The 22,651-nt window shown below is 43.9% G+C and overlaps 1 protein-coding gene across 1 annotated transcript; it reads left to right on the top strand.

Annotated features, from left to right (window-relative positions):
- Positions 1-874: 874 nt before the first annotated feature.
- LOC137005324 (uncharacterized) lies at positions 875-22,147 on the top strand. The gene is made up of 6 exons (XM_067366167.1): positions 875-932; positions 1,028-1,181; positions 15,505-15,665; positions 15,785-15,991; positions 16,078-16,259; positions 16,363-22,147. The coding sequence occupies exons 1-6, from the start codon at positions 875-877 to the stop codon at positions 21,922-21,924; spliced, it is 6,324 nt and encodes a 2,107-aa protein (XP_067222268.1). The 3' UTR covers positions 21,925-22,147.
- The last annotated feature ends 504 nt before the right edge of the window (positions 22,148-22,651 follow it).

Here is a 22,651-nt window from a genome sequence, read left to right as displayed (position 1 = left end):
CTTTTCAGACTAGAATGTTCTAGTGTTCTATATGTTGACCCAGGAACGCATCTAACTCAGCAGTATCAGGACGTGCTGCCCACAGTGGGCCCACACTGCGGTGTTTGCTGGGACTGAAGACAGAAGTGTCCTTATTCAGCTCAGTTCAGTGTTTGTTCTCATTCAGTGGTGTCAGTGAAGACAGATCGATAAACACAGTTTTATTCAATATTAAGTGTCTTTAAACCTCAGCTGAACAATTGATGCAATAACTGTTTTGTCAGAATTGAGAAGAAGGAAAATACGAACCATGCAGTCTTTGATATCACTAATACATTCTGATAACTTGGCAAATTGAGCGGTTTCGTTGCATTTGGGGGAAATATAAAGCTAAACTGGGTTAGGCTATAGATGCAAATCAAAAATGTGAGTCAACTTTATCTATTCTCGGGATTTTCTTAAGAAATTGTTTGATGATCTAACAGGATGACATTTGAAAAAGTCTGAACTTTCACTTCTCCTTTAGCTTAAACAAATATTGGGTAGATTTGGCCTCATGTAAGCATTTTCAACAAGACAAGATTCAACATGAGTATCCAGGTAAGTCAAATTAGATTCCATATTTGATCAGATTTTCATATTGTCTCTACATTATACAGGACATTTTTTTCTGGTTTACTAGTAATAATTGTCCATTCTGAACCAGAGGTCCTTGGCTAAAAATGATTTATTTTTTTCCACTTTATTTTTAATTGTTCTGCTGAAAGAAATGCATAAAGAAGAAAACCAAAATATTAAATGGCATGGATAAATATTTAGTCAACTGTCTCAATTATTATTTTTTTGCTGTCTATAGATTGTAAAATCAAATGTATTTGCACACAGCATATGAAACATGATGGATGATGACGTAGAATTAGCTGTTGTTGGCATTGGATGCCATTTTCCTGGAGGTAATTGTTAACAATTTATGGTGCTTCATTATTTGTTCATGTTATGATTTTGGCCTAAATTGTATTTACATTGTATTTACTCTCATCCATTGTAGGTGAGGGACTTGAAAACTTCTGGCGAGTCCTCCTTCATGGAGAGAACTGTACAGTTCAGATACCAAACGACAGGATTGATCTCTCTCAATGGTACGATCCGGATGAGAGAAAGGCAGGAAAGATGAATACAGCAAAGGCAGCACTCATCAATGGGTAAGACTTCATTTCATTTGCCTCATTAAAAGAACTTGTGATGTTTGTTAAGTTCAAAAATGGTCAAAATAATAATGCATGAGCATTTATCAATCTGTCTCTAACCCTCTGAAATGTGACATTAAAAAGCATATAAATCATCTAATTTTCTAAAGTGACACTGTCCAACAACGACACCAGCTGTTAGAAACAAAGTTACAGCGGGACGCAGCATCTCTGCCTCCCTTGAGCCCATTGAGTTTTAATAAAACCCCCTAAAGCAGGGTTCCTCAAAGCCGTCCCTGCAGAGTCGAGCTCCAGCTCAGATCAAACTCACTTACCTGTGATTTTCAGGTAACTCTGGGCCTATTTACACCTGGTCACTTCATGCGTTTTCTCTGATCAGATAGCTATCCGATCGTGAAAAGACCAGGTGTAAATGCCCTCCGAAATGCATTCAAGACGGATTTAAATCTGATTGCTCAAATCACTTCAGGAGGTGGTCTGGGACTCATTCCAGAGGAAACTGGTCAAGTCTGAATACATCTGGTTGCTGAAACCACAAATGTAAATTTTACTCCTCCCAAAAATGCTCAAAGATACACGTGTGAGAGCGTGTTATAGGCTAAATAACATGTTATAGACAGATATGACAGTGCTACTGCAACATGCATCGCCACAGATGAGCAGCTGAGGATCTCTGCCACAAACGCTCAAAACACAACATCTTAATTTACAGTAAACGATCTTACCAGTGCTGTTGCCGCTCTCTCGCCTGTTGTGGTCTTTGATTTTTAATTTAACCGATGATCAATAAAACACAGCTCATATTTGTTGCTTTCGGTGACTGAACTCCATGACATCTGCATATAATGCGGGAAGTGAAGATTAGATTTATTTTTTGCAGAGACACATTTATGTGGTCAAGTGTAAATGAAATCGTTTTGATAAATCAGATAAAAACGCATGAAGTGACCAGGTGTAAACAGGCCCTTTGATTAGCTTTAAGTAAAGTATCCCATTTTATTATCTCTCTCAGGAGAAATTTGTCTCATGCAATCAATCAAGAGAGCAGATCAAACATACAACAATCAACTATCAAAAAATTAAAAAATACACAACAACATACATCTCCCATTACACAGCAGTAAATATTACGTTGCCCATCACTTACCCTCACCCACACAATTCGTCACTTATTGTTCAATAACTCAATTGATAATGGAATCAGAGAAAACCTATTTAACTTACTGGTTGGTACCCTATATCTCCTGCCTTAATATGGCTGTATCGTCTGAAAATGTAATAATGTAGTTATTTGTGTACTGATTCCTACAATGTAAAAAGAAGGAAGGAACTTACGCAACATTTATGACATCTGTGTCAGAGAGAGTTGAATGAACCTGCTGTTGTCGTCCAATTAGAAATGCATAATACCATTTAATTATAAAAGGATTCACCTCCATCTGTTTTAACTTATTTAACAAAATATCTGGAAGTATGGTATTAAATGCCGAACTGAAATCCATAAACGTCAATCTAACATAAGCTGCCAGATTTTCAAGGTGTTTTAAAATAAAATGTGTCATAATATTTAAAGCATCCTCTGTACTCATATTCTCTTTCTGAGCAAACTGGTAATGATCTAATTTATGCAATACATTCTCCCTCAATTTCTCTATCACATTATGTTCCAGTGATTTCATCACTGTAGACGTTAACGCCACTGGTCTTTATTTTTCTGTGATGGATGACAGCCCTTTTCCATAATGTGGGAATATTGCCCGAATTGAAATAAGGGCCTCCACGCTGGGGTTAATTCATCAGCAAATGTTTTAAGTAAAAGAGCTGTAATACCATCTGGCCCACTAGCCTTTTTGGAATAAAGTCTTTTGCAAATGTTAGTGACAAGACCTCGTCTGTGTTGAATCACGTTACTTAATTAGGCAGGTCTCTGCATTTATCAATATTACCACTCACAGCCAAATCAAACCATTTATAAAGATTATTAAATTCATTTGCTTTAGCAAATTAATTTAAAACCTGCATTTAGTTCTTGTTTGAATTTAAATTAAAATCTAAATTAACTTTTTAAAATTCTTAGTTGAAACCACTTCTCTAACACTCAAGTTCCCATTCAGTCGGTCACGTTCGACGTACGTCGGACAGACCGACGAATAGGAATCTCGCTAGAGAGGCCAATCTACTTCGAGTGTAACTAAACGAGCCAATGCACATTGGCATGCAATCATATGCATCAGCTGCTCGCCTCGCAGCGCGGGTATATAATGAGCAGCAGGTGCGTTGCATCTTCAGCTTTTCGCTTCGGAGCCGAACGGTGTTGTTCCTGTTCTCTGCAAGCGAGTGTCTGCTAGAAGACGAGTCAAGCTTTTGGTTGAACTTCTCTTTTTTTTCCGAGTGCGGGCGAACAGCACAGCAGCGGGGTCGACGTCCTCTCTTTTTCTGTTTCGTTTGCCGTTTTTGAGCAAATAGCTGTTTGACAGCGTCAGAAGGCTGTTCTCACGGCCGGTACGGTGCGCTTTTGAGCGCTGAAAAGCCGTTTTTACGGCTGGTAAGAGTGAGCGCCTTCAAAGAGAGAGAAAGCACATGACAGGCTGCACACAATCCCTGTCTGTGTTGCGGTGGCCGTTCCCCTGCGTGCTTCAGCACTTCTAAAAGAGTAAAGTCCCTGAAAGAGCTTACACAAGTAGATTCGCGTCTTTTTAAAGACGACATCCTACTTGTGTTTCTGGATGCGATCGTTCCTGTCCTCACTGACGGCCACGATCACCGTTTCGCATGTCTGGGCGCGTGCTGAAATGATGTTCGTGGGTGTTCATGTTTTCATATGAGAACATGATCACGTCGACACGCCGGTCGTGACTCTTCTTTCTCCGGGAAGCTTGAGTCCCCTCTGTTGTTGGCCAGCTGCCGCTTGTGTGTAAAAGCACAGCCGCGGCTCTGCCCGACACTCTGGGAGACCGCGGAGATCAGCGAGAGCAAACCTCTCGCTCCTCTGCGTGTCGTGTGCCGTCGAGCTGCCGGGCTGCAGCGCGGGTTGTCACGGCAACCCAGCGCTCGCTCGGCGCTCTAGATGCGCGGTTCCCTTGCGTAATCTCCATTGTAGCGCCCTCTCTGGTGCACCAGAAGAGGTCTACTTTGCTGATATGGCTTGGGTGACATGAGGTTGAGGGGTTCCTTCGGGGAACCAACCCCCTAGGGCCCCTCCCTCTCTAGCGCATTGCAAGCTGTGCAGTTTCTGGATTGGATTGCTGGTCCTTTTCATAGGGGAACCTAGCATTTCATTCAGAGCTCCAGCTGAGGGACAGACGTCGATTGCAGCATCGGAGAGAGTGCTGTTATGCTCTGGAAATGAGGGTGACGCTGCCCACTGTAATGGTGTGTGCTTATGCTGACTCAGATTCAGAGTTTACAGCCATGCTTTCCTGGGTCTTCCAGATGTGCATGGAAAACTTGGCAGTATGGGGGTATATTGGTGCCATAAATATGGAATGCCAAAGGTGCCAATCTGCATAAGTTTTTCCTCTCTCACTACCCTCTTGGATGGGGTGGCTGTACACAGACCACACCCACCCTGCATGTGAGGCCAAGGCACTCTTTTTGCATGAGGGTAGTTCTGTGCTGGGGTTGAGCTGCGCTTGTTGACTAACCGTGATCAAAGTCACGGCGCAGGCCCTCAGCCAGACGATGTCCACCTCCGTGGTCCAGAAGTGCCCCCTGGCTTACCTTGTGAGGTGTGAGAGGTTGTCAAGCTAAATGCTTTCTCAATGCTCCCATCTTACGAGGTGGCCTTTCGGTGACACTGTCGAGGACTGAGCCCAGCGGTTCTCCTCAGTTAGTAGCGGATAGGGGAGCTTCCCATGACAAACCATTGAGTTCCTCTTGGGCCGCCCCTCAGTCTGCTCATCGCCAAGGGTGTCGTCCCCTGCAAGAAACTCCGGCCCAGCAGGCTCTGCTGTATCCATTGCGGGGAGATGACGCCTCCCGTCTCTGCAGCTGTTTAACTGGTTGGTGAGAATCACCCCTGAGACGGGCGACCCAGAGATGGGTGGGGCTGCTCTTCCACCCCTGGAGGAGGGCCAGGTGGTAAATCCTTTATTGGGTTTGTTTCTGTTCCGCCACTGACCCAAGAGGCAGCGGTACCCAAATTTTAAAGAGCAGTTCCTCCATTTCCAGGTCTGAAGAGGGTTTGGAGAGCAGTGGGAGGAGAAAAACCTCACCACTCTCATCCCCCTCTTCTGTCGCCAGTGGACAGCAGCGAGCAGTGGGCAGCCAAAGCCTCGACTGCTCCCTCTGTCCATCCGTGGAGCCAGGTAAGTGTTGCCTAGCACACTGTGACGCCGCTTCGGGCCGCCTCACAAAGAGAGCCCCCGAGCCGCGTCCCTGTGTTCCACCTCGCTGCCCTGCTGCGGGTACACCGGTGGTCCCTTTGGTCCTGCTTGTACGGTCTCTGCGAGCCGGGTTAGCGCTCCCCAGTCCGTCTCGCTGGCTCCTTCGGACCATCAGGGTCGGCTTTGCGATTCAGTTCGCCCGGCTCCCCCCAAGTTCAGGGACGTCCTCTTCACTACAGTGAAAGATGCCGATGCCCCTGTCCTGCGTGCGGAGATCGCAGTCCTACTGGCGAAGGACGCGATAGAGCCGGTCCCTCCAGCCGATTTGAGGTCGGGGTTCTACAGCCCCTACTTCATTGTACCCAGGAAAAGCGGCGGGTTACGACCGATCTTGGACCTGCGACTTTTGAATCGGAGCCTCCACAAGCTACCATTCAAAATGCTCACGCAGAAACGCATTTTCGAGTGCATCCGTCCCCGAGATTGGTTTGCAGCGATTGACCTGAAGGACGCGTACTTCCATGTTTCAATTCTTCCGCGACACAGGCCATTCCTGAGATTCGCGTTCGAAGGTTGAGCATATCAGTACAGAGTCCTACCCTTCGGGCTGGCCCTGTCTCCCCGCGTCTTCACGAAAGTCGTGGAGGGAGCCCTTGTTCCCATGAGAGAACGGGGTGTTCGCATTCTCAACTATCTCGACGACTGGCTCATTCTAGCACAGTCCCGGGATCAGTTGTGCAAACACAGGGATTTGGTGCTCAGACACCTCAGCCAGTTGGGGCTTCAGGTCAACTGGGAAAAGAGCAAACTCGCCCCGGTGCAGAGGATCTCTTTTCTCGGTATGGAGTTGGATTCGGTCGAGCAGATAGCACGCCTCACAGAGGAACGTGCTCGGTCAGTGTTGAACTGCCTGAATACATTCAATGGCAGGACAGCGGTCCCACTGAAGTTCTTTCAGAGGCTCCTGGGGCATATGGCGGCTGCTGCGGCTGTAACACCGCTCGGTCTGCTTCATATGAGACCGCTTCAGCACTGGCTTCATGGCCGAGTCCCGAGATGGGCGTGGCAGCGCGGCACATTCCGGGTGCCAATCACTCAGGAGTGCCGCCGAACCTTCAGTCCGTGGTCGGACCCCTTGTTTCTTCGGGCAGGAGTGCCCCTAGAACAGGTGTCCCGGCATGCTGTGGTGTTCACAGATGCTTCTGCCACCGGCTGGGGTGCCACGTAATACGGGCATGCAGTCTCAGGGGTTTGGACGGGACCCCATCTGCATTGGCACATCAATTGCCTCGAGTTGCTGGCAGTACGCCTTGCTCTGAGCCGCCTCAAAGGCCTCCTTCAGGGCAAGCATGTACTGGTCCGTATGGACAACACTGCGACCGTTGCGTACATCAACCGTCAAGGTGGTCTACGCTCCCGTCGCATGTCACAACTCGCCCGCCATCTCCTCCTGTGGAGTCGGAAGCATCTGAGGTCGCTTCGCGCCATTCATGTCTCCGGTGTGCTCAACCGTGTGGCCGACGAGCTATCACGAGCTGCGCTGCCAGGAGAGTGGCGACTCCACCCCCAGGTGGTTCAGCTGATCTGGAGAGAATTCGGAAAGGCTCAGGTAGACCTGTTTGCCTCACCAGAAACCTCCCACTGCCAGTTGTTTTACTCTCTGACCGAGGGGACACTCGGGACAGATGCACTGGCTCACAGCTGGCCCCGGGGCCTGCGCAAATATGCGTTTCCCCCAGTGAGCCTACTTGCACAGACCCTGTGCAAAGTCAGGGAGGACGAGGAGCAGGTCTTGTTAGTTGCGCCTTACTGGCCCAACCGGACCTGGTTCCCAGAACTCTCACTCCTCGCGACAGCCCCTCCCTGGCCCATCCCTCTGAGGAAAGACCTTCTTTCTCAGAGACGGGGCACTCTTTGGCACCCGCGTCCAGACCTCTGGAAACTCCATGTCTGGTCCCTTGGACGGGATGCGGAGGTTCTAGGTGACTTACCCCCTGAGGTACTTAACACCATCACTTCGGCACGTGCACGGTCTACGAGACGTGCTTACGCCTCCAAAGTGGAACCTGTTCGTCGAGTGGTGCTCTTCTCGCCGGGAAGACCCCCGAAGATGCTCGATCAGAGTCGTGCTTTCCTTCTTGCAGTAGGGTTGGAGCGTAGGCTGTCCCCCCTCCACCCTCAAAAGTCCATACTGCTGCTATATCCGCTTACCACGACCACTTAGATGGCAAATCTGTTGGTCAGCACGACCTGGTCATCAGGTTCCTTAGGGGGCGAGACGGTTAAATCCTTCTCGTCCCCTCTCCATACCCTCTTGGGACCTCACTCTGGTGCTGAGAGCACTTCAGATTGCTCCCTTTGAGCCTTTGCTGTCAGTAGACTTAAAGATTCTGTCTATGAAGACTTTGCTGCTGGTGGCATTGGCCTCCATCAAGAGGGTAGGGGACCTGCAGTCATTTTCGGTCGACGAATCGTGCCTGGAGTTCGGGCCGGGTGATAGCCACGTGGTACTAAGACCCCGGCCTGGCTATGTGCCCAAGGTTCCTACCAGTCCCTTCAGGGACCAGGTGGTGAGCCTGCAAGCGCTGCCCTCGGAGGAGGCAGACCCAGCCCTGGCTTTACTCTGTCCAGTCCGCGCTTTGCGACTGTACATAGACAGAACCTAAAGCCTCAGGACCTCAGACCAGCTCTTGTCTGTTATGGAGGCCAGCAGAAGGGAAAGGCTGTCTCCAAGCAGAGGATGGCCCACTGGATAGTGGATGCCATCGCCCTGGCTTACCAAGCTCAGGGTGTGCCCTGCCCGCTCAGGTTGCATGCTCACTCCACGAGAGGTGTCGCATCCTCCTGGGCGCTGGCTCGTGGCGCCTCGCTGACAGACATTTGTAGAGCTGCGGGCTGGGCGACACCTAACACGTTCGCTAGATACTATAGCCTTCGTGTCGAGCCGGTCTCCTCCCATGTTCTCGCCACAGGTCAGAGGCACGGAGAGGCCCCGGCTTAGTGTCGGCTTGCTGCGCTACATGCGCTTCTTTTCTCCAGAGAGTCCCTACAAGGCAGACCCTGTCGAGTCCTCCGATATCCCTTCGGCAGCCGACGTGGCGGAGCGTCTGGCGCCAGGCCTATACTCCGTTGTATCCTTGAGAACCGGGTTTAGGCTGGGTTCCATATGTGTGACCCTACGGGGATCCCATATGGTTGGTTCCACGGCTGCTCCTAAACGAAGCCCGTGTCTTTCCCTCTGGGAGAACCTACCCTTCATCGGGTTGGAGTCACCCCAGCTCTTCCATATGTAGCACAGCCCTACAGGGTTAGTCCATATGTACTTCTCCACATAACTCCTTCGGGGAAGGATGTGGCTTCCGCAGCGTTCCTTTCCCAGCGAAGGGTACGCTTTCCCAGCGTTATCCAATAGTCTCACTGAATGGGTTTTGGGGAACAGCAGTGATCGACTCTCTCTGTGTTAGCCCTGTCCCACCATCCTCAGGCAAGGGGGTTCAGGTGGCTTGCAACAGAGCGCTGGAAGGGGGCAGCTCCTGTGGCGCTTTGGTAGGGATTCCTATTCGTCGGTCTGTCCGACGTACGTCGAAACGTGACCGACTGAATGGGAACGTCTCGGTTACAAAGGTAACCCTCGTTCCCTGAAGGAGGGAACGGAGACGTACGTCCCGTCGCCACAGTCGCTGTACCCCGCTGATGCTGCCGCCTATCCGGTTCGGCTCCTCAGCGAAAACCTGAAGATGCAACGCACCTGCTGCTCATTATATACCCGCGCTGCGAGGCGAGCAGCTGATGCATATGATTGCATGCCAATGTGCATTGGCTCGTTTAGTTACACTCGAAGTAGATTGGCCTCTCTAGCGAGATTCCTATTCGTCGGTCTGTCCGACGTACGTCTCCGTTCCCTCCTTCAGGGAACGAGGGTTACCTTTGTAACCGAGACGTTATTTTGCTCTATAAAATGTGGGGAAATGTTTTTGATTTGATCCTTGATCCCTGATTTGAGCCTCCCTGGTAGAACATTTTGTACGTTTTAAAGATAAATTCATTCATCTGGTGAACTTTGAGAGTTCAAAATAAAGAGCTCCAACCCGTGTTCAGTGTTCAAATTGAACAAAGAAAAGGTCTGTGCATTGACTTGTACCTGAATCCACTGTTAAAAATAAATCATCCACCCGCCAACCGCCCGATGATGTTCTCTGATTTAGATATCTGAACCTGATTATCACATTACAATTATTCACATTCTCAGTGTTAAGCATGATGATATGGTAACATATCACACTGAAATGTACTGCTTATAAATTAACATTTATTTAAAAACAGGCTTTACTCTCTTAAACCTTAAAGTGTCTCTGTTTCATTATACCATTGATGGAAAACACTCTTATCAGAATAATGTCTGTTAGTTAAGCTTGTGTATATTTTTAGTTAAAGCTGTTAAGCTATAAAGCAATATCTCATGGAGGGTTTTTCCTTTGTGTTTTATATAATGACCACTAGGAGGTGCTCTAGGCACATGTTTTCCTTGATTGGTTTCCTTGAAGAGAAATGCGTTCAGTTGAAAATGAAAGTAAAAGAGTTCATTGTGTCTTACTGTGAAATGAGACTTCTGTGTTTTTTTTTCAAACCAACACATTAAAGTCCCCCATAGTCAATTATTTTATCCCTTAAAACTAATCTTTGATCACCAAAATGGCATATTTAAAAAAAAAAATCAAGTGAAAAAAATGTCTTCAAGCCTTAAAATGTATGTAACTCTACACCCTTGCCTCAGTAACTTTTTTACATGAATAGTTTTCTAAGTCCTTCCTTACGATGGTTAATTGACCTGTAGTGGTGTGTTTGAGGCGTGCACTAACCCCCTCTGGCACGTCTACGCCAGAAAACAGCAATTTGAGCTGCACTGACCCGAAACAATCTCGCCTCATGTTCACGTTCACGCGAGAGTGACAAAATGCTTTACGGTAATTCAGAAACAATGTATATATTATGACTTTATAAGACAATTTCGAAAATTACCCACCTCCATCGAGATTTCTTGTACTGTATTTGCAAAACTACTGCGCTGGTGAGCGTTGTAGTCGTTGTAGTCCAGAGCTGCGCTTGGAGTATTTACGACAGTGTGATTCACTGAAGGAACCTGTAGGGGGAGCTTCGCAAATCTTACTGAGTTCTGCTTTAATATACACGGATCAATGAATATGCAAATTAGCCCCGCCTCCACTCGCTCACGCCAGCTCAGAATCTACTGTTGCTATAGACCTTATGTAGCCCCGCCCCTTTCAGCGCTGCGCTCGTTGTCTTTTGACTTCCGGCTTGTATTTCCACAGTGATCTTATGTATTTATGAATGAACTGCTCATTTTAAAATCTTCCCGTTCTACTGACATTTGTTAAGACACCCGCTTTAAACATAACAATGCTCATTTTGTTAACTCTACAACACGTAAATTCACTTCACCAGCTAATTATTCCCAACGAAAGTATTGTTTAGAGTACAACATGCTGAAGATTGGCAAACAGGCTGTGGATTAATTAAATGATTAGCATCAAAGAACAGCTCTATTTCACCAAAGACAAAGTCAAACAAGATGCCATTCTTCTGTCTCATATACCCCCTTTCCACCAGTTCAGTGCTAGTTCAGAGCTAGTGCTAGTGCCAGTTCTGAGTTGGTTCAACTGAGGAGCCTTCTAAGAGCCGGTTTGCCTTTCCACTAGAGAGCAGCACAGAGCCAGGTGTTACGTCACTGAATACGTCTCATATTTCACAGCAAAGCTAGCGCACTTTTTCTGGTTCGGAGCTGGTGCTTTGTGTGTCGAAAGACAAAGAACTGATTTGAAACTAGGCTCTGGCTCCGAACCAGCACTCAAACTGCCTCGGTGGAAAAGGGGTAAAATGGAAGCTATGCCATGTCATGTAAACGGAGGAGGCAAAAAGTGGAGCCTGAACAGAAGAGACATGTGTTAGATCCCTGTGTAAAGAGGTTTGTCTACTGTTTAGTTTTGAAATGATTGTGCTCTCATCTTTTCTGCAAGACGCGAGCGCATCTGTTCTTTACATAGAAAAACAAAGAAAAAGTAGCGCATTGGAATGGAGCGCGTTCTGTGTGAACAGCCCCAAAGAAAACAATGTGCTCGACATTTAAATACGTGCTGTCGTGGTGACCGATGTGCCACCCTGCAGTCACCAGTAATCCAATAAAAATACAAATCATACAAAAATACACTTTCTGAAAACATTCAATGAGGTACTGTACTTAAAATGTTGAAATTAACAATAAACAATACATTTATTAACCTTACAGATGGAATCTTATTATAAAGTGTCATTTCATATAAATCCAAACAGTCATGCTTAAAGATGACCATCTTTAAATATCTACACAAAGGCCATAGCTGTAACGGGGCAGCAGACTCGGAGAGATCCATATGTAGCTTTATTAAATGTGAGCGTGGTCGTACAGGCAAGGTCAATCAGGAGCAAACAGGAACAGCAAGGGACAGGCAGAGTCGTAGTCAGGATACAGACAGTATATCAAGGCAGGCAGATATCATACACAGAACAGCAGACAAGGCAAGGATCAGGACAGACAGCATGGGGTCGATAACGGGTAACAGGCAGGAACAGCAACAGACAGGCAGACAAGATAATAATGCTTAGAAATGTAACAAAGGTAAACAAGACTTCGCACCCCAGTGATGTGTGAGTGAGTCCTTTATAGTCCAGATAACTAGCTACAGGTGTATGTGGCAATTGGTGATTGGTGTGGAATGTGAACATGTGACTGGCAGGGAGGATTATGGGAAGTGTAGTCCAGGAACTGACAGTGATTGTGACAATAGCATTGACATTAGACACATATTGTATGTATGTATACATTATTTGCTTCCATTTTAGAACACTGATTATTATTTAAATAAGATTTGTATTGTATTACAGTGATGATAAACGAGAACTGAAATCGAATGCATTTCTGATTTGTTTCTATATGTCTGCTGCATGAGGATACAGTTTGCTTTCTCATGACACTAGTATTAGTTATGCAACTTTGCTGCATAACGAATCGATAAAAGTGACCAGCTGGATATAAACTAATGCAAATCGATGGTAACAATCATGACATTAAACATTTGGGTCGAACTTGCATGTGTTTTTGTCACATTGTTTTAAAGACCAGGATAAAAAGTAATTTTTGCCTTAAAGAATGAATTGATTCTGAACTGCTGAAATGAGTCTTCAGCAATTCCAGTCTCACTTCCTGTTACAAACCTACATAACAATGTAAAAATTTGCGTAATGGCAGCCGGTTGCTCACGAACAACGTCTATTTTGACCCGCCTTCAAACACTGAGACTGGAAGAGTTTGGTTTGTGTTGTTGACATGTTGACATGACATCTTTACGGTGTAAAAGCAAATCCACTTTGCATGCACTTCCAAAAGACAAGGCCTTTGTTACTGTTTGAATCTGCATCTCATTTCAAAGACTGCGTCCTCCGGAGGTCGCATTTGAAGGCTGCATGCATCATTAAGGATGTCTTATTTAAGAAAAGTAGCCTAACCATAATAAAATTCATGATTATTCCTCGTGAGGTGCAGAATGCTGTATTTTCTTTCTTGCTTTGCAATCCAACGGTTGTTTTTCTTAAATGAGCCGGCCTCAGTGATGTATACAGCCTTCAAATGCGACCTCCAGAGGATGCAGCCTTCGAAATGAGTGCCTGTACAAATAGTTCAGACTATGTGCCAATATGTAGTTCATGCAGTGATATTTATATTTTATAACAGACCTATAAGTTCGGATGTTTTGGTAATGGTATTTATCCATGCAAAATAAAAGGCTGATAACTTTCACTGATTAAGAAGATTGAGTGAATGTAGGAAATAGTTCTGGTGGATGAAGGGCCCCCTCAAGAGGTAAAGCCCAGGGGCCCCTTGTAGTCTTAATGCGGCCCTGGAGACTTGATCCACACATTTGTTGCAACAAAGGAAGCTGAGATTAAATGTGGTCATGTGGTGTTGACTACGTATTGATGATGACAAAAGATCATCATGAAAGTAGCTTCATTCACCAATCTCATCTAAATTCTAATCACTGATATTAAATGTGTTGCGTCATTAATATTTTGCATTACCAACCCTCTGATATTACATCATGAGATCCAGCAGTTGCAGCAATCATTTATTCTGAAAAATATAAACACATGTTGAGCACAAAGAACTTTAATCTACTGTATAATTGTTGAAACAACAGACATCAACAATCAGCACTTGAAACTCAACAATGGTGACAATCAGATAAAAGCAATGCATGCTGGGTGCCACCAAAACTCAAAAAGTTACTGCACTGGAAAAACACCTAATGAACACTTCCATTGAACACTTGTCACTGAATGATATTTAGGTTTTGTTTGAAGCAGCTGGTAGTAATTTAAGAGATAATTCAGTAAAAAAGGATTATGTTAATTTTTACTAATGCTGTTCCAAACCTGTATGGCTTTCATGCTATTTTGCTTAAAGTCGCCATGAAATCAAAATTGACAATTCTTTTTTTTTTTTTTTTTATGGAATATTGTAGTATTTATTATAAATTAATTATCTGTGCACTTCATTTTTTTTTTTTTTTAATTCTCGTGCCCTTGTAATCTTTAATCAAAAACATTAACCTTTCCTCCCCCTCAGAATGATTTATCGTTTCTTCCTGTCACATGCTATGACTCGAGGGCGGAGCTATCTGGAACTGCCAGCAGATCCAGTGATGTCAGTGACATAAAGGGGTAAATGCAGTCTCTGGGTTATGTGGGTGAAATGATGAAGCTATGGACCCTCTTGAAGCAGAAGTTACTCTTTATTGAGAAACACGCTGTGCGTCGCTGCGGTCATCCAAAATCCAGGCAGTGACTTGGTAGTTCATATACATTCAAGGGGGAGGGATCAGCCCATTCTCTACATTTCCCAGCCATGATCTAATCAGCATAAATGTGTGATTCAAATGCATAGGTGCTAATCCAATCAGTCTGACAGTATCACCCATACCTTTACATTATCATAGAGACAAAGGCACTGCTGTATCTTGAGCTTGTCATGCCAAATGGTCAAGAAGACAAAAGGTTTATGTCACACACACCTGGGCTGCCTGCCTTGATCTCCTTAGAATGTCATTATCTTTACCTTAACATGCTAAATACAATATACTTCACCTTAGTAATTCATGTGAGGTGATGTCAGTATGTAGGATCAACAGATCTTAAACAGATTATTAAATTTGTAATCCCACAATATCAATGCATTAACCACAGCTAATGCCAGTCATTGGGGTCTACAGTACCCTAAACACTGAAAGGATATTACGAAAACATTACTCTTTGGACATGGCAAACCAATTTTTTTCATGAATGACTTAACCTGATGGAGGACACACTCGCAACCCCAGCATTTTTAAATTCATTCCTATGGAAGTGAAGCTTATGTGCGAGCGTGAGGCTCAACTTCCATAGGAATGAACCGAAAATGCTCACTCTTCTCCACTCGCTCTGCGCCAGCGTACACACACCGTCAGTCAATCTCTATCGCGCACATTCTCTTGCTGGCATTCAGATCTGCCTCCATTTTGTTAGCAACACCCAAATTCCAACGATCCAATCAATTCCCGTAGGACGAAATCAAGTCCTGCCCTCTCATTTCAGATGCTGTTTAACTCGGATAGACGTCACAGTAGAGAATAAAAGACAATCGCATCTTCCACTTCATGACGACTTTAATGTGGGTTTTTTCACCTTACAGTGAAAGTCAATGAGGTTCAGTGTTGTTTGGAGCCCATTGACTTTCAAAGTATCATCTTTCGTGTTTCACTAAAGAAAATATGTCATACAGGTTTGGAATTACGTCACATGAGGATGAGTGATGATGATATTGTCCTTTTTGGGTGAACTAACCCTGTAGTATATGAACTCCAAAAGCAATAACCCCATCATTTACTTTATATTCTCTGTAGCTTGAACGAGTTTGACCACAAGTTCTTCGGCATCACTAATGCTGAAACAATCACCATGGACCCTCAGCAGAAACTTCTGTTGCAGTGCACCTACAGGGCCCTAGAGGATGCTGGGATACCAATGGAAAAGGCCAGTGGAACGCGAACAGGAGTATTTTTGGGTAACATATAAGTTAAATATAAGATAAATAAAGTAACATTTAGTGTCTTAAATCCCAGTGCAGCTGTTCCTGGTCCCAGTATATGCACAAACTGCATTTTTTGTTTGCTTGTTTTTCAGGCCTAATGAACAGGGACTTTGAGTTGAAAAATATGAGGAATAATCCAAAATACATAGACCACAACACTGGCACTGGTGCCGCTATGAGCATCGCTGCCAACCGCATCTCATACATATTCAACTTCACTGGCCCCTCGCTGTCCATTGATTCTGCCTGCTCGTCATCCCTCGTTGCCCTTCACTTAGCTTGTCAAGCCATAAAACAAGGTAGTCTTCAAAAATATTTATGTAAACCCCATGGACCAACTTTTTTGCACATTAAGTTGTATAATTATCTGTATTCCACTCAACAGGAGATTGTGATATGGCCTTGTGTGGTGGTGTGACCTGTATATTGGAGCCAACCCTTTATGTGACTCTCTCCAAGGCAAAATTAATCTCCTCTGATGGAACGAGTAAACCTTTCAGCAGCAAAGCAGACGGATATGGCAGAGGTGAAGGATGCGGGGTTGTTCTATTAAAGCCCCTGAAAAAAGTAAATAAAAAGATTGTCTCATCTAAACACAGCACTATGACAGCAATGTACCTAATGATAAACTACTGCAAGAAACATCCATATGTTTTCTGTATTTTGACAGGCTTTAGAAGACCATGATCATATTTGGGGTATCATCAGCAAAACTGCAGTAAATCAAGATGGCCACACTGTTAGTCCAATCACCAAACCATCCATGGTACAGCAGGAGGAGCTTCTTAGAAAAATCTACTCAACAGAGACTGACCTGACTAGTGTCCAGTACATTGAAGCTCATGGGACTGGGACTGCAATTGGAGATCCAACAGAGGCAGGCAGCATCTCAAAAGTCATTGCCAAAGCAAGACCTCAAAAGTCAGGGCCACTCATCATTGGTTCTGTTAAAGGCAATATTGGACACACAGAATCTTCCGCAGGTGTTGCAGGGCTCATAAAGGTTCTTTTGATGATGCAGCATGAAACCATTGTGCCCTCATTGTTCTACTCCGTGGAAAACTCCAGCATAGACATAGAATCTCTCAATGTGAAAATCCCCACCACAGCAGAGAAATGGGTCAGTGACTGCAGAGCAGGGAGGTCAGCAGGAATCAATAGCTTTGGGTTTGGTGGAACAAATGCACATGCAGTTATCAAACAATACGTGCAGTCACAAAAGCCAAAAGCTCAGCTGATAAGCAAATCCCATCAGTATTTTGTGGTCTCTGCAGCCTCTGAAAAATCCATGAAAAATATAATTGAAGATACTGCAAAACAGATCAGTGCAGGGAAAATATCAGATCTACAGTCGTTACTGTACACATCCGCATGTAGAAGAAGTCACTTGAAACACAAATACAGGAAAGTATTTCAAACATCATCATTGGCAGATCTGCAAGAGAAACTTTCTGCTGCTGTAGAGAAAAAGCTTGTACCATCAAAGACAGACTCCAAGCTAGTTTTTGTGTTTTGTGGAAATGGTGTTACATATCAGGGTATGTGCAAGCAGCTCCTAAAACAAGAGCCAGTTTTCAGAGAGGAAATCGTAAAAATTGAAACTTTGTTGCAAAGCTATAGAAGTTTCAATCTGATGGAAATGCTGGAAAGTGAATCTGAGAAAAGTACAAAGCCATCTGATCCAAAGATTGTCCAGCCTCTTCTGTTTGCTATTCAGGTTGCTGTTTTCAAACTTCTGAAACACTGGGGCATCAATCCTGATGCTGTTTTGGGCCACTCAGTTGGAGAAGTCGCTGCAGCTCATTGTTCTGGTTTGCTTTCACTTAAAGATGCAGTGAAAGTCATCCACTATCGCAGTTCTTTGCAAAGCACTGTGACAGGAGGCAAGATGCTGGTAGTCAGTAATATGGCTGTTTCTGAAGTCTTGAAAATTGTTCCATCTTATTCAGGAAGGGTTTGCCTGGCTGCCTATAACAGCCCTCAGTCATGCACCCTCTCAGGAGATGCAGATGACATTGATAGGTTGCATCAGAATTTGAGCAACTCAGCCAGTGGGAAAGATTTGTTCCTTCGCATTTTAGATGTACCTGCAGCATACCACAGTCAAAAGATGGATCCCATTTTATCCAAAGTGAAAGACAGTATAGGTTCATTGCAGGGACATAATTTGGAGACAGAATTGTTCTCAACAGTGACAGGTGCTAGTTTGTGTTCCTCAGATTTTATTACTGGTGAATATTGGTCAAGAAATATCAGAGAGCCAGTTGAATTTGAACAAGCTGTAAAATCTGCAGCTAAAAACAAAAGGAGTGTGGTATTTGTTGAAATTGGTCCAAGAAGGTCTTTGCAGATGTACATCACTGAGACTTTGGGAAATGACTTCACTGTGATTCCCTCAGTGCAGCCTGATAAAGATCACGAGACAATGCTTGTAGCTGTTTCCAAACTGTTTGAGCTTGGGATCAAAGTGGACTGGGAAATGTTCTACAAAGGTTTTGAGACTGAACCAATTCCCTACCCACGATACCAGTTTGATAATGTGAAGAAAGATGTCTTTGCTTTAAATTCGCAGTTGATCAGTCCCACTGGCAACCATCCAGTAGTTACACAAATGGGTACAGACAGTTCAGTGTTCAGCTGTGATTTATCCTCTGAATCAGTGGCCTTCCTGAAGGACCACAAGCACAGTGGGGTTGCCATCATTCCTGGGGCATTTTATGCAGAGTTGGGTTTAGCAGCTTACATGGCATATGCAAAACCTAAGGTTCCACTAAGTTCTCTGCAGCTCAGCATAACATTCCAGAGTCCATTCGTTTTCACCCAGAATGCCCGAGATTTAAATGTACAGCTGGATCATTCAGACCATTTGGCAGATAATACATGCAACTTCAAAATACAGTCTACTTCTGCAGTCTATGCATTTGGCACAGTAAAAGCAAAACCAGGTAGAAGTCCTGAAGAACAGTTCATTTCATTAGACAGCATTTTCAAAAGATGCACAATCCTCATGACTACTGAAGAATGCTACAAACTACTAAGTCAAGGAGGATTTGAGTATGGGTCAGTCCTCAGAAATAACGCATATATTTATTGTGGGGAAGAATTTAGAGAGGCTATATCTGTTGTGAAGGTCCCAAAGGAAATATTGCCTCAATTACATGACTATCACCTTCACCCTGTGGTCTTGGATTACATCATGCATCTTATTCCTGGAGCTGTAAAGGGTGTATCAATAAGACCTCAATATCCTGCGGAAATAGGAAGCCTGGCTGTATTTGAACCATTGCAAGAGGAGATGGTTGTATATGTGAGATTAGTACATGTGGGGGAAGATGATTTTGACATTTGTGGCTGCTTAGCCAACAAACAGGGTAGGGTGTTAGTCGAACTGATGCATGGGAAGATCAGAATACTAGGAAGTCGTTCCCAAGTGGTCAAGGAGTACTTCTTCCACAACAATTTTAGTATAATCTCTGATGTTGCCACATTTGATACACTGATTACGGCACTGGTCTTTTCTGACCAGGTAGGAATTTATAACGCTTTGCAACAGTACTTGGACCCAACATCTAGATATGTGTCTTCTTCAAACAGTAACATACTGTTAAAAGATGGAATTGAACTTCTTTTGTCAAAACTGAACATTTCAAGTGTAAAGAAAAACTTCAGGGAAATTTTGTTCATGTGGGGTCATGCAGACCTAACCTCTCTCAAATCAGAGAAGGTCTTGGACAGCATGGCGGGGTGTTGTGAGATTTTCCGAAATCTTGTCAGATATCTCAAGGCACTTAATTTCCCGGGTGATATCAGAGTAATAACCTATAGGTGCTCTGAGAGCTTAGTGGACCACATAAACCCTGGGTTTGTTCTGTCAGGCATGGTAAGAGCATGTGCAGCTGAGTTGCCAGAACTTTCCTTCCAGCTGATTGACATGGGCTCTGCCACTTTTGAAGACGTCAAAGCTTTGGTTCAGGTCCTCAGATCATACCCCTGTAACAAATATCCAGAGCTGGTAGTGAAGGAGGGCAAAATTCTCACACCCCAAATCACCCACACACCTTTGCCAACCATGGCAATCTCTTCAAGAAACCTCCACTGGTTGGATGAAGAAGTCTTCACCTTGCAAACATCTGACCCATATATAATGACAAATGTGTCAGCGACTCAAATGGATAATTCCATTGAACTGATTCAAGGAAAAAATATTGAGCTTCATCTCAGTAAAATATGTGTCCATTCATCAGATTACTTCCCAGTCAGCATTTCTGACCTGAATTATGGTAAGACACTGTACTGGAACAAGCACACAAATGAAAACCATAAGCTCTTAGCCCTTGACTTCAGTGGCACTGTCACAGCTGTGGGTAAAGATGTCAGCAAATTTAAAGTTGGTGATCATGTTGTGTCATGTTACCCTGTGGCTGCCACCACTAAAGTAGTTCTTCCAGCAGCTGTTTGCTGCAAAGCAAAAAAGCTTTCATTCCTGAATGAAATCCCTTGTGTCTCTTATATGGTACTGGCTTGGGAGATCTTGCATGAGGCCTTACCCAAAGCTAAACAGAAATGGAAATTGGGCATTTTCTCCACTGTTCCTGACTCAGCTTTGATGATTGTGTTAATTGCTATTGCAAACAGATCAGGTTGGAATGTCAGAGTGAGCACACAGGCTGATCAGCTGTCTTGTGATTTCAGTGATGTTGTAGGAGCTGTTCTTCTGCCTCCTTACAATGTAAAAACAGCTGAAATAGCCAGCAGTGTTAGAGGCATCAATGACATTGTTCTTGTCTATGACAACCAGACAGAATTTCCATTCAATACTACAACATTCCGAGGTACAAATAAGGAAGTCCACTTCCATGCCCTCCTCATGTCCCAGATAATGCAAAACGGGTACCTGCAAACGCAAATGCCACGCATCTACCGTTGGCTGAAATCCATGAATTTGGACAGAAAGTCCTTGTCTTTGGACGCAACAGCTGTTCAAAGAGTGAAATCTCAAGTCACTGATCTTCCATCTGTAAAAGTATCTGAATCATACTTTAGATGCCAGATCCTACCCATTATCGTCCTGAACAGTGAAGACAAGAACCAGCTGTCTGACATTCCAGTGATGGCCAAACACAGTCTATTCAAGACAAATGCTGTCTATATTGTCACAGGTGGTCTAACAGGGTTGGGCTTCGAGACAGTAAAGTTTATTGCGCAGAAAGGAGGAGGAAACATTGTCATTCTGTCTAGAAGAAATCCAGACCCTCAGATGCAACAAGAGATAGGTCAGGTCAGTAGCCGTTGGGGTTCTGTCATTAAGTCTCTGCCATGTGATGTTTCTGTATCTGAGCAAGTGGACCAGACAATTGATCATATTGGAAAACTATTTCCATCCAGTCCCATCAAAGGGGTATTTCACAGTGCGGTTGTCCTGCATGATGGGCTGATTGAACATCTTGACAAATCTCTTTATGAGAAAGTTATGAGGCCAAAAGTAAATGGAGTGATTAACCTTCACCGTGCTACCATACAGTGCAATCTGGATTACTTTGTGTGCTATTCCTCCATGTCTGCCTTCATTGGCAATGCCTCACAAACTAATTATGCTGCGGCTAATACATTCATGGACACTTTCTGTCAGTACCGCAGAAACATTGGGCTTTCTGGACAGTCCATTAATTGGGGGGCTTTGAATCTTGGTCTTTTATTGAACAAAGTCCATGTCCAAAGATTTCTGGAGTCAAAGGGAATCATGCTTTTGGAGATTCCAGAAATCCATGAAAGTCTTGAGCAGTGCCTCTTGATCAACAAACCTCAACAGGCTGTATGCAAATTCAACTTAAAAAACAACTGGTTTAAAATTCTCAGTCAGAACAAATCACTAAAGTTGCGGTTGTACAAATTAGGAGAGGAAATCACGATTAAAACTGGAGTGAACATGTCTAGACCTGAGCATCCCGCAACTCCATCCTCACCACATGATTATCTGAGGTTTGTGATTAGCGAAACGACTGGCATTGAGGTGGACGAGCTGAATGATGATGTTCATCTTTTCAGTTTAGGCATTGACTCAATGTTAGCCATGACTCTGCAGAATCTCATCTTCAATGATAGAGGTGTGAATGTCCCTCTAGTGACTCTGCTGGATCCAAATACCACACTGGCAACTTTAATTAAAATCCTGGAGGAGAACTGTTTAGACAGAAATCAGAGTGAAGATGAAAGCAATTCCACATACTTTTGAGTTGTAATTTGTATTTCTCTAAATCAATCTTGTTGTAGTCTCAAAACAAGGACACAGCAAATTGAGGTTCTGCAGACTGTGGACTTAACATTGTTTATCATTGTTTTAATTTAGGTTTTGATCTTGAGATCACACTGGGTTTAATCACATTCACTTCAGTTTGTAATACTGTAATTCATACTGAGATGATGATGATGATTAAGATGATGATTATTTTGTCAGAGGTGACAGCAAATGTTAAATGAAATCATTAAAGTATGAAATTAAACTTAATGAAAACAATAATATCAGTAAGATTTACAGTAATTTAAAAATACATTATGTTTTGTATGCTGGATGATGTTTAAAATACTGTCTACAATCACAATTGTAAAGATGCGTTAATGGATTAATCACTTTGTGTAAAGATTGAGAGTTTCTGTGGTAAATACAAGTATCATGATATTTTACAAAGCAAATGTTGAATCAGCAGCACAACATGAGAAGTCAATATGATATGATCATTTATTAGTAAAACTACAATGAAAGAAGTAAATGAGTAATAAACAGTAAAGTACTGTTATGATTAGATGTGACTGTAATAGTATATGATGTGTGGGTATATTATATATATATATAGAGAGAGAGAGAGAGAGAGAGAGAGAGAGCAACCTTATTACCCAAGGCAAATATCTGAGAAATAAATAAATGTAATGTAGAAAGTCATGTCTTTATTTATATTTTCATT

Source organism: Chanodichthys erythropterus, chromosome 17 (genome assembly GCF_024489055.1).
Source record: "Chanodichthys erythropterus isolate Z2021 chromosome 17, ASM2448905v1, whole genome shotgun sequence".
In the NCBI taxonomy this organism is placed as follows: Eukaryota; Metazoa; Chordata; class Actinopteri; order Cypriniformes; family Xenocyprididae; genus Chanodichthys; species Chanodichthys erythropterus.
Note: the sequence above shows the minus strand (reverse complement) of the source record. Positions and strands in the feature narration are given on the sequence as shown.